The sequence below is a fragment of the Callithrix jacchus genome, chromosome 12 (assembly GCF_049354715.1).
Source record: "Callithrix jacchus isolate 240 chromosome 12, calJac240_pri, whole genome shotgun sequence".
NCBI lineage: Eukaryota > Metazoa > Chordata > Mammalia > Primates > Cebidae > Callithrix > Callithrix jacchus.
Genome location: NC_133513.1, coordinates 91,570,216 through 91,586,442, shown reverse-complemented (window position 1 = coordinate 91,586,442; position 16,227 = coordinate 91,570,216). Strand labels below are relative to the sequence as shown.

Genomic DNA, 16,227 nt, shown 5'->3' with positions numbered 1-16,227 from the left:
AGTCTAATGTTAAAATCCATGAGCTACTCAAAGAATCTTCCTATCCTCAAGGTCAAATTGTCTCTTTTTACTTTGTACTCTTTTAACTGCTTAAGACCATATCACATTTTAGTTTATTTCATATTGGACTTTACTTTCTTATGCAGCTCTTTTGCTCCCAAGTTTTCAGAAGAACTTTTTCCTTACAAAATGTGTCTTTGACATAGTCACATATTTTTCTATCCTTTTCATACTATTGTTTATTTTTCAGAGCCTGAAAATTCCTTTCATTAACCTAGATAAGAAAAATCCATATGTTCTTCATCTCACTACAACCAAATGCTAGGTTGTATTAAGAGCAGTGAGTAGGGAGCCTGTTCTGTCCAAAATATACATGGAATAGACTCATAGGAAGATTGACAATTGTATTTTTAAAAGAACACATTTTTGTAGAATAATTAATCAATAGCACTAAAGACTTATTTTTAAAAAAATCTTTCCACAAAAGTAAACCCTTAAATTTTAACTTCTTAGTAATTTTGGCTACCAATTTTGCTTCTTGAGTTCTATCACAACACATTAAATCTCCTACATAACTCAATACTTAAGACGTCATCCCTAGTATTAACCCAACCCCAAACAGCCCCCTTTCCATTGCATTTTTTCCCCTTGGGAGATTATGGGAAAGCTGGCCTCAGAGGCCTGACATCAAAGTATTGAGTTCTGTTCAAGTATGTCTAGTCTCTATATTTTGTTGTTCATGTGACTTGATAATCTGTCCATAGTCTCACGTGCTCACAATTAGAATAAGTTGACACTGTTCTGTAGGCATCCATTTTTCCTTCTGGAGTCACCAGCACTGTCTTCCAAGAGCTAAGGGTCTGGATCATATGCCTGAGTCCTTAACCACACAGAAAAATCACGCTTTCTTCATGTGAAGGTTGAAAAAAAAATAAGATAGTCACAAAGGGGTATTATAGTTCTTTTTTGCTAATTAAGAAAAGAACGGTATTGAACTGAGTCCTTAAAACATATAACTATGTTTTCTATGTTATACTTGGATACACTTGGTCTCAAACACTAGTCTGATAAAATCTGTGCCAATTTGACTCCATTATTTATATAGAAGAGGAGTTTAGAGGGGGCCATCAATTTAAAAAGTGAGGGCTGGGGCCATGTCTATAAGCTTTGTTTGCATAGTAGCTTCCATAACATGAAGAAAATGTTAATCGTCTCTGTCAAATAATGCAGGGGAAAGTAGGGTAGCTGAGACTTTGAGCGAAATACATAAACAAAAATGAGATAAAATGGTGGGACGTTAATCCTGAATGAGGAATCAAGGAAGGTGAGACTCAAGAAGTAGATGCTCAGCAGTAACGGAGGAGGGAAGAGCTGGGATGGAAACTAAGCTACTTTGATGATACTGGCATCTGTAAAATGGAAGATCCCTATGACAGCTCCTGTCTCTCTTCTTTCCAGTGAAAGGTTCTCTACCTCTCCGAACCTTTGAAAATGTTTTATTTAGTCAGCTTTATACTTTTCATTCACATCTCACCCCTTAACTCTGGATTTGCATATTCTGCCCACTCAAATTCTTTACCCAAAAATCTAAAGACATTACAAACTTAGCATGTCCCAAACCCAAATTCTCATTTGGCCTCCTTCTCTCTTCTCCCAGTCTTTCACACTTCATTCATAAATATCAAGTTTATCTTTCTGTTGCTTAAGCCAAAAACTTAGAGTTTCTTGGCTCTTTTTCTCTCGCACACCATAACCAATCCTTCAGCAAATCTTACTGGCTCTACCTTTAAAACATCCCAGGAAACCATCCATTTCTACCACTCTGCTGCTACCACTCGGGTCCAAGCCACAATGATCCCTGGCTTCAATTATTGCTATGGACACCTAATTTCCTTGCTTTCACCCTTACTCTCCCCACCCACTTCAGTCTCTTTACCTCAGCAGCCAGAATGAAGATTTTAAAATGTGAGTTGGGTCATATTCAAAACCATCTAATGGCTTTCTGTGTCAATGAGGGCAAAAGGCAAACTTCTCATAATGGTCAACAAAGGCCTACACAACACAACATGGCCCTGCTACCACTGTGATCTCATCTCCTACTGTTCTCCTTCTCATTCATTCTGGGGCAGCTACATTGGCCTCTCAGTGTTCTTCACATTTATCAGCCTCACACCTGTCTTGGGCCTTTACCCTTACTATAGGACGCTTTGCCTGGAATTCTTTCTATAGTTATCTACTTGACTTACTCCCTTACTTCCATTGGGTCTCTGATCAAATGATACCTTAATTGTGATGCTCATTTAGCATACTAACTCCTACTGGTTCTATACTATCTCCTATCCTGCTTTACTTTGCTCACCAGCCACATTAAATGTAACCTCCATGAGGGTAGGGCCTGTTTTGTGTTTTGCTCATGGCTATATAAATGTGTGTATAAGTATATATATATTAACTACACATGCAGATGCTCCTCAACTTATGATGGGGTTATGTCCCAATAAACCCATCATAAGTTGAAAATATTATAAGTCAAAAATGCATTTAAAACACCTAACCTACTTAACATCATAGCTTAACCTGGCTTTCCTTGAATGCGCTAAGAACACTTACAGTAGCCTACTGTTGGACAGAAATCATCTAACTGAAAGCCTATTTTATAATAAAGTATTGAATATCTCAAGTAATTTATTGAATACTATACTGAAAGTGAAAAACAAAATGGTTGTATGAGAACTTGAAGGATGATTTCTACTGAATGTGCATTTCTTTTGCACCATCATAAAGTTGGCACTGTTATGTACTGTACAATCTTCTTGTATATGTGTATATATATATCTTCTTGTATATATGCATGCATATATCTGTATATGTATAGATATATGTGGTGTATAATAGTGCCTGTCACATAAGTGCTTAATATTTGTTCAATAAATTGGTAAGTTAATAAATAAGTCCAATTTTTTGTTTGTTGGATTGTTTGTCTGTTTTGTTTTTAAAGTGTCAACACCTAGGGAAACTAAGAGAAATAATCTTTCATTGATATCTTACTGTGAATTCATTGACCCTTATCCACATTTTCCTAATAGAAAACTGGGATTAGCTTTATTAAAGAAGTGGCTTTTGCCAGATGTGGGTGAAGGGGAGGAAGACAGCAAATCACACTGCCACGTGTGTACCTATGCAACTATCTTGCATGTTCTGCACATGTACCCCAAAACCTAAAATACAATTAAAAAAAAAAAAGTGGCTTTTCTTGGATCTTGATTTAAAAAAAAAAAACAATCTGGTGCTTTGCTCATTTCTATTTTCTTTTCTTCCTTTTATTGCCACAGAACTTCAATAAGTAAGCTGAATGTACCAGAATCTATTCCTTGTTCTCTATCTACTCATTCTTTTAAGTTCTCATCACATCCCAAATCTAATTTCTAACCTCACTGTTTGATTAATCTAATAGCTTTTTTTCCTCAGTCCTTTTCCTCCTCAGTTTGTCATGAGCACCTACTGTTATGGAACAGCATCTCCTTGCAACTCTCTTTTGGGTTCCTTAAGACTGCATATCTGCATATCTCTGTTCTTTTTTTTTTTTTTTTGGTCTTTCTTCATGAGCCTTTATGTGAACATTTCTTAAGGTTTTCTCTTCAGCCATCTTTCTACATTTTGCCCTTCAGAAGTCTCAAGGACTTTCACAGAATCAGCTATCAATACTGAGTGACTCCCAACCTTGTATGTATACATTTACATCTCTCTCAAGTGCTAGCTCCTCTTCAACTACTTACTACCCAATGCTTCTTAGAATTACAAGCCTATGAACTGTCAATGCACCCTGACTAGAAGACAGAGGGATTGGCCCCATCTGGTGGAGGGAGTAGAAAGTCAACTTTAATTATCTACTTGCTTTGATGGAACCTGAGCAAATATTCTAAGGGAGCATGTGTTGAGTAGGTACTAAGTTATCTATATTCAAATATGTATACTTTTCTAATAAACCATAAAACTTATATATCTTAGGTTAGCAATAATAAATTTTTTTGAGACAGATTTTCACACTTGTTACCCAGGCTGGAGTGCAATGGTGTGATCTTGGCTCACTGCAACCTTCGCCTCCTGGGTTCAAGTGATTCTTCTACCTCAGCCTTCCAAGTAGAGTAGCTGGGATTACAGGCATATGCCACTCACTATGCCCAGCTATTTTTATTAGAGATGGATTTCACCATGTTGGTCAGAATAGCCTCTAACTCATGACCTCAGGTGATTCACCCACCTCCGCCTCCCACAGTGCTGGCATTACAGGAATGAGCCACTGTGCCCAGCCTGGCAATAATTATTTTAAACAGATCTCTCTTTGGCCCCTTTCTATTTCTTACAGACCACTTTTATGCAACAAAAAGGATTTGGGTCTTGAGAACTCTTTGGCATGATATTAAGGTAGAAAATTGCTCTGTATTAGATGCTATGTACGCATATAAGATATCCTTATAGGATATAAGATACAGTACCAGACCTAAGAAACTTCACAGTTTAACAGGGAAAACAAGCCATTCATGCTGGAGAAGTGAATAAATGAAGAAGTAAATCCCGAGTTAATACCATGGGACAGGGCAGTGAGATGCCAAAAAATGGTATAGCTCATGAATTTAGAGAAAGTTGAAGTCACTTTTGGGAGGTTGGTGTGCTCAGGAATGGCGTTATGGAAAAGGCAGGACTTAAACTTATTCTTGAAGAAGTATTTCCCAAACTTTTCGCATCTAGTTCCCAATTTTTGCCATGTGAACAAACCGTCTATACTGTTTCTCCCATACTGTTCTTTATGTTGACGCACTTTTTGCAAATAAATTTTGCCTTGCCTTAAACCGTGAAATCCATGAAATCACAGGTTTGATATGCTTTTGTGTTTGATGTGTAACAGCATGTGATATGCTCTTGTGTTTCTAATACATATGAAACATATAGATAAATATTCATTATGTGGAAATAATTAATTTTAGTAAACTTAGATTACTTAACTGGAATCAATCTATCCAAAAGGAATATCAGTCATTTATATTAAATTTTGATGCAAACATTTGATTTGGATTTTAGTATATAAATGAAACTAGAAATTATGAACATGAGTAGTTTTATTGCATTTTAATAGATTATAAGATGTCACTGCAACTATGGATGAACAAAATATTATTTAATTGAAAATTGAGTATTTTTCCTGATAATATAACTTTCATGGCACAAATATTAGAGGACTTAACAATGGACCTCTGTTGACCTTATAATAATATTCAGATTATTTTTTGAGTAACCTATAATAATAATTCTTATCTCAGGGAATCTCTGGATAAAAGTTATTATATCTAAAGCTCATAGTATATTAGACTGACTATTTAGTTGTAGATATATAATTATCCAGTATTGCCAATGCCCTTTTAAATAGAGTCAAATTTTCCATAGATTCTGTTTAGCTTGACCAATTTCTTAGCCTATTCTTCTGCATAGTTTCTCCCTTCCCACAAAGAATACCAATTCTAATGGTATAGATAAAAGAAACTTCAGTTTTTCTTTTGTATCTTATCCAAGTGGGCCTCAAAGTCTTAACATAAATTTCTATTGTATCAATACTACTGAGGTACGGTAAGTGCAAGTCCTATTTAAAACTAAAAATGACTTTTTAGAAAATATTCTTGAAAAGAAAAAAAGAATAATCTTTCTTGAAATTAATTTCATTATTCCCTTTTCATAAATTTTAAAATCTTAGGTCAAACATACTTTGTTTTTGTAAAGTAACTAGTTTAAGCCACAATGGTATAAAATTTTTCTAAAGGTAGGTTTGTTAGGTTTAATTTAAATGAAAGTTATGAATTTAATTAACATTATTTTGAATATAAAATGTATTTATGTTGAATGGTAAAGCATCCAAAATTATACATCAAAGCAATATGAATAAAATTATAGCCCATAAAACAATTTTATATGAGACTGAAAAAAATTATTATTTTACCTAGTGGCATATAGATAGTTATAAAATTATTATATACTGGTTTCATGATCACTTTGCTAAGCCTATAAATGCATTTTAATTTTAATTGTTATTGTTATTTTGGAACCAAAAAAAAAATTTATTTCTTGAATGTGAAATTGATTCCCTTTGTTGTTGTTGCCAAATTACTCAATTCTGGGTAGAGTATGAGATAAGTTGACATGGATTTTATTTCTGACTGGAATGAGACAATTTCTGTCCTTATTTTTGGCACTTCTAAGAAATACATTCTTACATATGCAAGAAGATGAAAATGGCAATCTCCCTATATCCTGCTTCAAAAACTGAGAAAAGATTCAACTCAATGATCATGGTTCTACTTTAAAGTACTAAAAGATCTATAATAAAATTGCTAATGAGGCAACTTGGACACTCTGCATGATCTCTTGCAGAACCTCTGGTGATTTGTTGTGGAACCCTAGTGTTCCACAGAACCCCATTTGAGAAACTCTGCATTAGGTGCAGTGAATACTAGGATAATGTAAACTCTTCTACATAGTTTTTAATCTGAGAAGCTTTTTAAAACCATGTACTACCTGAAGTCACGTTATCCATACCTTGGGAAACACTGTGTAAAAGGACAAGTAAAATATGGATATGTTTTAAAAAGGAATAAGGGAGGTCTAGGCATGGTTGCTCACGCCTGTAATCTCAGCACTTTGGGAGGGCAAGGCGAGCGGATCACAAGGTCAGGAGATCAAGACCATCTTGGCCAACATGGTGAAACCTCATCTCTAGTAAAGTACAAAAATGCAAAAAACTAGCCGAGCATGGCGGCACACACTTATAATCCCAGCCACTCAGAAGGCTGAGGCAGGAGAATCACTTGAACCCAGGAGGTGGAGGCTGCAGTGAGCCGAGATTCCACCACTGCACTCTAGCCAGCCTGGGTGACAGAGCGAGACTCTATCTCAAAATATAAAAATCAAGAGGAATAAAGGCATGACAAATAAGGAGAATAATTAGAGGAAAAGTCAATAGGGTAAGGAGTTCTCTAACCAATAAACTGGCTGACATCAACAAAATACTCATTGAGAGAAAGAGTGAAGCATAAAGTTGATGGGACAATTATGGGTGTGTTATAGAGGCCTTGAATGAAGGAAGAAAATGGTCTTGAAAATCCACTAGGGTTTTGAGTATTGAGTGTAACTGGCTAAGAGCGACTGGGGGGAGATGAATTAGCAGGATGGAAGAATCTAGAAGTACACAGGCAAGTACAGAGATTGTAAAAAGTTATGCAGGTGTAAATAGCCAGAAAAAGAATGGTGGCAATGGAAATGAAGGAATGGGAAAAATAGGAGACAGATAGTGATAGAGTTGATGGTTATCTGGGATCAACCTGATAATGAACATATTTCTAGTAATGGTCATAGTATTTCCATTGTCAGAAATATTAGAAATCCGGACTTGAACATTTTTGGAAATCATATTTAGCTCAGCTATTTTCCAAGACCCACCAGCCAGTCATCCCTCCTGGCCTTGTACCCTGACTATTATTCCTATTATGTCCTGTAGGAATGTGGACCCAGCAGTGCCATATTGTCTGACTTTTCAAGAAAAAATTAAGAAATTCATCTACTTTGTGAAATCTTCCTATTTTTAAACACCAAGAATTCAAATTTTTGTTAAATAAAACATATGGCAGACTAGATTTGGTTGCCAATTTGCAACCTCTGTCTGTAATTCTGTCTACTGCTTTCTAAAGTCACCTTGAAATGTACCCCAGACCAAAAGGTAATAGTCTCTTTTAGAATCCTATCTGTGTTATTCCTTATTAGTGAGAAGCTCATAGAAAGACTTTTTATATTAGCTATTTTCCTTTTTTTGGAATGCTGATTTGAAAGTTACAAGCCTTTCTCTGCTTCTTCCCAGCCAGGTCTCTAGACAAACTTTATAACTTTGCTGATTGCTCTGGACTCCACCTGATATTTGCTCTAAATGCACTGCGTCGTAATCCCAATAACTCCTGGAACAGTTCTAGTGCCCTGAGTCTGTTGAAGTACAGCGCCAGCAAAAAGTACAACATTTCTTGGGAACTGGGTAATGGTAAGTAAGGATGTTACTTTCTCTGAATTGACAGAATAAAGGGGAAAAATCAGTCAGCTTGTGATACAGTCTCAGTCAGATCATCTCTAGGGCCCTGGCCCAGAAAACATTTGTGATGTTTGGCCACTGAGTGGACTATCCAAATGGTAAATGACCAAAGAGTAGATTTAGTGAATACACATTTTTTGCATTTATAGTTATCTCTAGTTATCTCATTCCAAATATGGGGAAAATTCCACAAAATGGGAAATAAATCATGATTTATGACTAACAAATTGATTTTATAACCTGTGTCCACAGCCTGAGCTGCCTTTTACAATATGTGCTCTGTGGAACATTGGTCCTACAAGATGATCCTTATAAAATAATAACTCAAAAGAGCTTTAGTCAAATATATTTGAGGACCTTTATGCAGTATGAACCTCCTGAAGGTTCACAGTGCACATTAGTATACAAAAGGCTATAAGAAGTCTTGTTGCAAAGAAATCTGTTTGACATTTTTAAACCCAGCATTTCTTAAACAATTTAACCTAGGCTAGTTTCAAGGGTGTGCAGCCTGTGCAGTCACATGGGGCCCATGCTTAGAAGAGATCAATTCTCGGCTGTGCAGAGTGGCTCACGCCTGTAATCCCAGCACTTTGGGAAGTTGAGGTGGGTGTATCACCTAAGGTCAGGAGTTCGAGACCAGCCTGGCCAACATGGTGAAACTCCATCTCTAATAAAAAAACAAAAATTAGCTGGGCTTGGTGACATACCCCTATAATCCCAGCTACTTAGGAGGATGAGGCAGGAGAATTGCTTGAACCTGGGAGGCAGAAGAGACCCATGCTTGGTTTCATTCTTTGTGGTCACCATCTTGAAATTCTTAATAATTTTTTAACAGAGGGACTCACACTTTCATTTTTCACAGGGCCCTACAAATTATGTAGCCAGTCCTGCTTAATCATTAAAGAGAATGTGTGTGTGTGTGTGTGTGTGTGCATGTTCGTGTGTGCGTGTGTGTGTGTGTAGCATAAGTTATTCATTCCATGGAACACTATTCCATGAAACACAATTTGGAGAAGTATTTCCTAAATCATGCTGTTTTCTCAATGATATATATTTATGTCTAACAGATATGTTATTCTGTAAATGTCATGATTCTGTAATATTGAGTCAATATGGATTATAGTTAAAACTATAGATCATATAGATATGAAAATTTGTGATTCTCAAAATACTTTTGGTATACTTTAGAACAAAACAATTGAATCAAACAAACCAGGAAATCTCTTAAAATTACTGATACAAATTGATTCCAACATTTTCACTGACAGTCTTATATGTCTCTAGCTAACTCGTATTTGTTTGGAGCACGACATGTGTGAGTGTGGATGTGCACATGTGTATTTATTGCAAACTGGAATTTGGGCTTCTCAAAATAAGATAGCAAGGGAAGACAAGAATAAATGTCCAACTTACCAGTAGCTACTAACTGGAATGTAGCTCTCAGTTTCTTTTCTCTTTCTCTGATTTTCTCTCTTCTTTACCCATGGAAATTTGGGGATAGTTAATGACCAAATGAAGACCTGTTTGGTTGAACTGAGGATTCCGTGACTGTAAGAGGCTCAACTAGGGTAGCCTGAGGTTTTACATGTTCCAGACTAGCCTGAGTATCATACATTGACAACAAAAGCAGGAATGATATCATCAGCTTTGCAGTAGGCAAAAGCATTACATTATAAGTAAAGTATTTTACTGATCCCTTTCCATTCCATCTTCTATTTATACTTTTTGACATTTTTGGTATTTCATGTCGTCTACTCACAACCACCCACCTAACCTTATAAGCCCTGCTCAAATATTAGATTCTTCCCAACTTAGCTTTATTCTCCAAACAGGGCAAACAGGGCATGATACCTGTCATGAGAGACCAAGAGGTGAGTATTAGACACTAAAGAATGGTAGGGCTTTTGTTGAACTTGAGAATATATGCCCAAACGCTTTGTTTAGTTTTCTTATAAAAGTATTGTGCTGCCTGCACAAAATTGGTTTGTAAAAAAAACTCAACTAATAATAGATAAACCCACAGCAATTAAAACTTACCTACAGGTGACTGATGGGAGTACTTATTCTAGGGTTTTTGGCATCTCTGAGTATGCAAGCTTGTTAAACTAAGGGGGTGAGTTGGAGGAGAGAATATATACATCTTTCTGTATACATCTATTCCAGACAAGTAAGAACTTGCCCCTCCCCATCAACCTCCTTCCTTCAGACTTTGTTATATAGTTCAGAAGGGGAGCTAATTACATTTTTAAAATGTTATTTAGACACCTTAGCCACACATCATTTGGTTCCCATCGTCATCTTTTCAAGTGCCTCCTCGGGGCTTAACAACAACAAATAATTATTTATGACGAGGAGAAAAGGCACTGTCACTGATAATAAAATAGGAATATAGATAGAAATGGATAGGAAAAGGACCAAAAAATTCAATGAAGTGAAAAATAGCCAGTAATGTGTGAGTATTTTTGTAGGTCATTTTGAATCTCTAGTCAGAAAGTCTGGAGTTACTGTTTTCCCCTTGAAGTGCATTTTATTTTTATGTAACCATAATAAATGATGATTAATATATAATAATAAATGATTGTTAATGATAAATAATAAATAATCATTTATTAAGGTTACGTTTTAGAGTTTAAAGGATACATTTTAGAGTTTGAAGATTTACGTTGCTGTTTCTTTAATTCATTTTATAACTACTGATAGTTTTTCTTATACTAGAATCATCTTTCAAGATAATCAGTGTATGATATTCTGCTCAAAACTATTCTGTGTTGTAGATTCAGCCTCTTCCTCCTCAAAATATAAGCAAGTAAAAGCTACTGTAATTAATTACTGAATCAATATTATATATTAATACCTATACCTGAATTATATACATTCACACATTATTCTCTTAGGAGAATTAGCTACATGACTCAGTTCTCTGGAGCCTGTCTACTAAATGATTTTATAAAATCAAGTTCCTGACCTTAGAAAGTCAGCGATAATGATTCTTATGGTACTGGCAGCACAGCTTGATTCATACATTCCCTCAATATTTATTAAGATTTTAGTCTGTGTTTAGGTGGATACATATATGATGTATATACACATTTTTTTCTTTTTTTTACATGTGCAGAACATGCAAGTTTGTTACATAGGTATACATGTGCCATGGTGGTTTGCTGTACCCATCAGAGAAGAAAGGAATAATGAATATTTTTAACTGCATTTTACAGATACCTATGTAATTACCTTTTCTTATATCTTTTATTTCTTTGTGTGATTTTGAGTTACCATTTGGTCTCATTTTATTTCAATCTGAGTGACTTCCTTTCTTATTCCCTATAAGGCCTAAAAGATTTTGTTGCTCACAACAAAATTTCTTCTCTCTGTTTTTCTCAGAATGTTTAGCTTTGCATGCGGTTTTGAAGGACAGTTTGTTGCATATGTTGCATATGGAATTCTTGGTTATCAATTTTGTTTTCTTTCAGCATTTTGAATGTATTATCCTACCATCTTCTGGCCTCCAGATTTTTCTGAATAAAAACTCAGCTGTTAATCTCATTCTGTTCTCGTGTATGAGATTAGTCATTTCAGTTCAAGAATGTTCTTTGACTATTTTCTTTATGCATATGTATACTCTTTAGTCTTTTTTATTTTATTTTATTTTATTTTATTTTTTGAGAGTCTCACTCTATCACTTATCTGGAGTACAATGGTGCAATCTTGGCTCACTGCAACCTCCACCTCCCGGATTCAAGGAATTCTCCTGCCCTAGCCTCCCAAGTAGCTAGGGTTATGGACCCATATCACCATGCATGGCTAATTTTTGTATTTTTCACAGAGACAAGGCTTCACTGTGTTGGCCAGGCTGGTCTTAAAATCCTGACCTCAAGTGATCCACCTGCCTTGGCCTCCCAAATTGCTGGGATTACAGGCATGAGACGCTGTGCCCAAACTCTGTTTAGTTCTTGAACATATTTATAATAACAATTTTGAAGTCGTTGCCTGCCAAGTCTAATATTTAGGCCCCCTAAGAGGTAGGCCTTTTTTTTTTTTTTTTTTTTTTTTTTTTTTGCTGGTATGGGTCAAACTTTTCTATTTTTTTCATGCATAATAGGTTTTTTGTTGAAAACTACACATTTTAGATAATACACTAGACCAACTCTGAATTCTGAATCTCCATACCAAAGGTCATGGACAAACTTCTATAGAGTCTGTTTCCCTTGTGTCATGTAGCTACTGATATCTCTTAAGTTTTCTATTTCTTATTCATCTTTTAATTGTTACGACCAGTCTCCTGGGGGTTCCACTTGTGTCAACACATCTTAATGATGAGCTGAGGATTGATCAGAGGTTTTGCTTAATTCCCTTAAGCCAGTAAGCCTTCGACCTTTTGCCAGTGGATCTCTATGTTGGTTGGGAAACAAGAAAATATAGGCCTTTTACAAGTCTAACTGGGATTTAATTTTCAGTCATGCCTTCTTATGTTTCCTTTCTAAGTGTCCTAGGTTTCAAACTTATCTGGGAACGTGTGGATAGCTAGGGCCCTCTGTAGTTCCTCCTAAGCATATTTAGCCTTCTAGATTACAAGGGGTATGTGTGAGACTGTCAGGGTTCACTGTGGCTGCCTTATTCCCCAAATCTTCCTATTATATTTCTTGCAAGTCTACAAGTACATTTCTTGTATCTACCAATATCATAGTCTCAAGCAGCTGAGATATTAGCCTTTCCTGTGGTATGTACACCATTCCAAATCAAATTAGCCTCCTCCAGCTGTGGAGCTGCTGGTTTTGGGGAATTTTTCTCCCCTTTAGGAGTACCAAGATAATGGAAGCTGGAAAATGAGGCTTTGCTCAAAATTATTTCAATTAGCTACTTTGTTATTATTGAACATTAATATGTTTTCCAACTTTTTGGCAGTGAACATTTTTATGAAGATTTCACTTCTTACCATGTGTATTAGTTTTCTGGGCCTGCCATAACAAATTATCACAAACTTAGTGGCTTAAAACAACAAAAATTTCTTCTCTATAGTTTACGAGGCTAGAAGTCTGAAATCAGAGCCTCAACAGGATTGGTTTCTTCTGAGGTTTTGAGAGAGGATCTATTCCATCCTTCTTTCCTAGCTTCTGGTGGCTATAAGCAATGCTTAACCTAGCAATATCTCTCCAATCTTTGTTGTCACATGGCAATCTTCTCTCTGTGTCTGTGTATCTGAACTTGCTTTTCCTTTTTCTTATAAAGATAGTAGTCATTGGATTTAGGGCTCACTGTAATCTAGTATGACCTTATTATAACTAGTTCCATCTTCAAAGATCCTGTTTCCAAACGAGGTCACATTCTAAGGTTCTGGTAGACACAAATTTTGGGGATATTATTCAATCCAGTACACCATTCATTATGAAGTGTCATCTGAAAATCTGTATGGTCTCTGGTGTTGAGTAGATTATCTTTTTATGAAAATTAGTTTAAAAATGAATGGAAAAGCAAGCTAACTTGACTTTTAACTTTTGTGTTTGAGTGGCTCTTCAAGTTAAAATAATTCACATCCACTTTTTAATTTTTTTTTCACACTATTAAGAAAAAGGCAGAGAGATCTGTGGACAGGAAAGTGTTGGCAGAGCCTTACCCTTTTCAACTCTGACTTACATGTCTGCTTTTAATCTAGAGCCAAATAACTATCGGACCATGCATGGCCGGGCAGTAAATGGCAGCCAGTTGGGAAAGGACTACATCCAGCTGAAGAGCCTGCTGCAACCTATCCGGATTTACTCCAGAGCCAGCTTATATGGCCCTAATATTGGGAGGCCCAGGAAGAATGTCATAGCCCTCCTAGATGGGTAGGTCAGATTATTATTTTGCTTTTCTTATGACATTTTTCATTTAATGAATTAATGTATTTTCATTTCTCCTGGCCTTTTTTTTGTTTTTTGTTTTTTGGTTTTTTTTGGTCTTAAGAAAAAAGAAGGGACTATTTCCATAGTGGCTTCACCCACTCTGACTCAGAGATTCTCCATCTTTCTCATCATTCTAGGCCTTTCATAGTCAACGGGGTGGTTGGATGGGGAAGGGATATCACAATCTCTAGGATGAGTTGAAAAGGATACATTGTTTGAAAAACCACAATTAATATTATGCATTTTAGGTCAGGTGTGGTGGCTCACACCTGTAATCCCAGCACTTTGGGAGGCCGAGGCGGGCAGTTCATGAGGTCAAGGGATCGAGACTCCTGACCAACATGGTGAAACCCTTTCTCTACTAAAATTAGCTGGGTGTGGTGACATGCACCAGTAGTCCCAGCTACTTGAGAGGCCAAGGTGGGAGAATCGCTTGAACCCAGGAGGCAGATGTTGCAGTGAGCCAAGATCATACTACTACACTCCAGCCTGGTGACAGAGCAAGACTCTCTCAGAAAAAAAAAAAAAAAAATGCTTTTTATAGCATCATTTTATATTTTAAAAAATACTCTTTATCAGTGTCCTCTTATAGAAAGTGAAGCTTTACAAAATTTTGGCCTGCAAAGTTGGGTTAAAAAGTTCAGAAACACTACAAATACTTGTAGATTAAAGGTGTTGATAGACCTGTTAGCAGATATTCTAGAGAATTGCTACCACTTTTATTTAGTTTAGACTGAATTTGACAATCATTTTAAGCATTGTATGGATGAGGGTCTATGATAAATGCTCTCTGCCTCACTCCTGCTGGTGGGGCCAGGCTCCAACTGATAATTGAGACATTCATGCACATTGGGCACAGTTACAAAAAGGCAGAGGAAATATCTCACCATCAATTTGTTGCCTGGAAAGAAGCAGCATTGTGGTCAAATGGAGCCATGGTGGTATGTGGAAGATTGATGAATGTTGAATCCACGGCCCAAAGTGGAGCTGTAACTGGTGCAGGGAGAGTAGGAATAGTGAGGTTGGGAGAGGTAGGAGTTCATCTGGTACATGGTACCCATGCACCAAGGCATACTATTTACATGACATCTTTTCATAGGCTGGAATAAGTATGGTGACTCCTGTGAACTTAAACACAAGTAAGGCATTTTCCAGTGAAGTATCCAGACCAGGTAACGTTAGGGAGATGCCATACAGGTATAAATAAAGATACATGAAAAGAGGGAAGTCTATCTCTTGGATGGTCCTTGTGATTCACTCCTCCCTTTCCTAGTGATTCAGTCTTGATCTAAGTTTTGAACATAATAGACATTACTGAAGGTTTGAAAAGGTAGAAGATGTACATTGTGAAAACATTAACAATCTGAATGAAGAATATATGGACTTAAATGAAATTTAAGGCATTTTTCTTTAAACAAGTCCCTGAGCTCTTGCTTACTGAACTCCTATTCTTTCCCCACCCTTCATTATTCTCCCCTTCTCTATCAGGAGCATTTTCTTCTTTTTTTGTAGAAAATTTTTATGACCTAGGCCCCTACTCATAAATATAGCTCTGGACTTCCCTTTACATATTTTCACTGAACTTTGAAATTACTCTTTGTATGTTTTCTGTTAGCAATGTGTGAGTGGAATAGAGATTGAGTGGTTGGTTTCATTTTACCTGTTATAATTAGGGCATAAAGATCATGAGTATAGACTTTCCTTACATTTTTTTAAGAAATATAATCAGCAGAGCTAACAATGAACATTTAAGTCAATATATTCTTTTGGATTATCCTTTTTATTTAATGGCTTAAGTATTTTCATAGGATTCATAATATCCTCTCAGTAAGCATGACGCTATATTAATTATTCTTTCACTCTGTTAATGTTTCCTGAGCAACTACTATGTTCCATGTATTATATAAAGAATTGGGTTAGTAATAAACAAAAACAAATACTTTCTTTGCCCTCATGGGTTATTCACTAGGGTAGAGGAGACATAGGTATTAATCAACTACTTTTAAAATTAAGAAAATCTCAAGGAGAGGTACATGGTACTATAAATGACTATAAGGTCTGGGGTTTGATTGGGTTAGAGAGGTCATGGAAGAGTTCCCTAAAGAAGTGACACATAAGAGGAAGAGATATTTAAGGCATAATCTAATGGATGAATAGGAGTTAACTAGACAAAAGTGGGAAGCAAACAGTATCAGTGTTCTTGGCAGAAAGAAAATGCCCTGTGGA

At 36.2% G+C, this 16,227-nt stretch overlaps 1 protein-coding gene across 2 annotated transcripts in view; it reads left to right on the top strand.

Moving 5' to 3' along the window:
* The window catches only part of HPSE2 (heparanase 2 (inactive)), an 880,681-nt gene that overhangs the window by 563,850 nt on the left and 300,604 nt on the right, over nucleotides 1-16,227 (top strand). For both annotated transcript variants that reach the window (XM_035268743.3, XM_002756506.5), the window contains 2 exons: nucleotides 7,901-8,074; nucleotides 13,773-13,944. In XM_035268743.3, coding sequence (XP_035124634.1) covers nucleotides 7,901-8,074; nucleotides 13,773-13,944 — 346 coding nt within the window. The remainder of the gene's footprint in view (nucleotides 1-7,900; nucleotides 8,075-13,772; nucleotides 13,945-16,227) is intronic.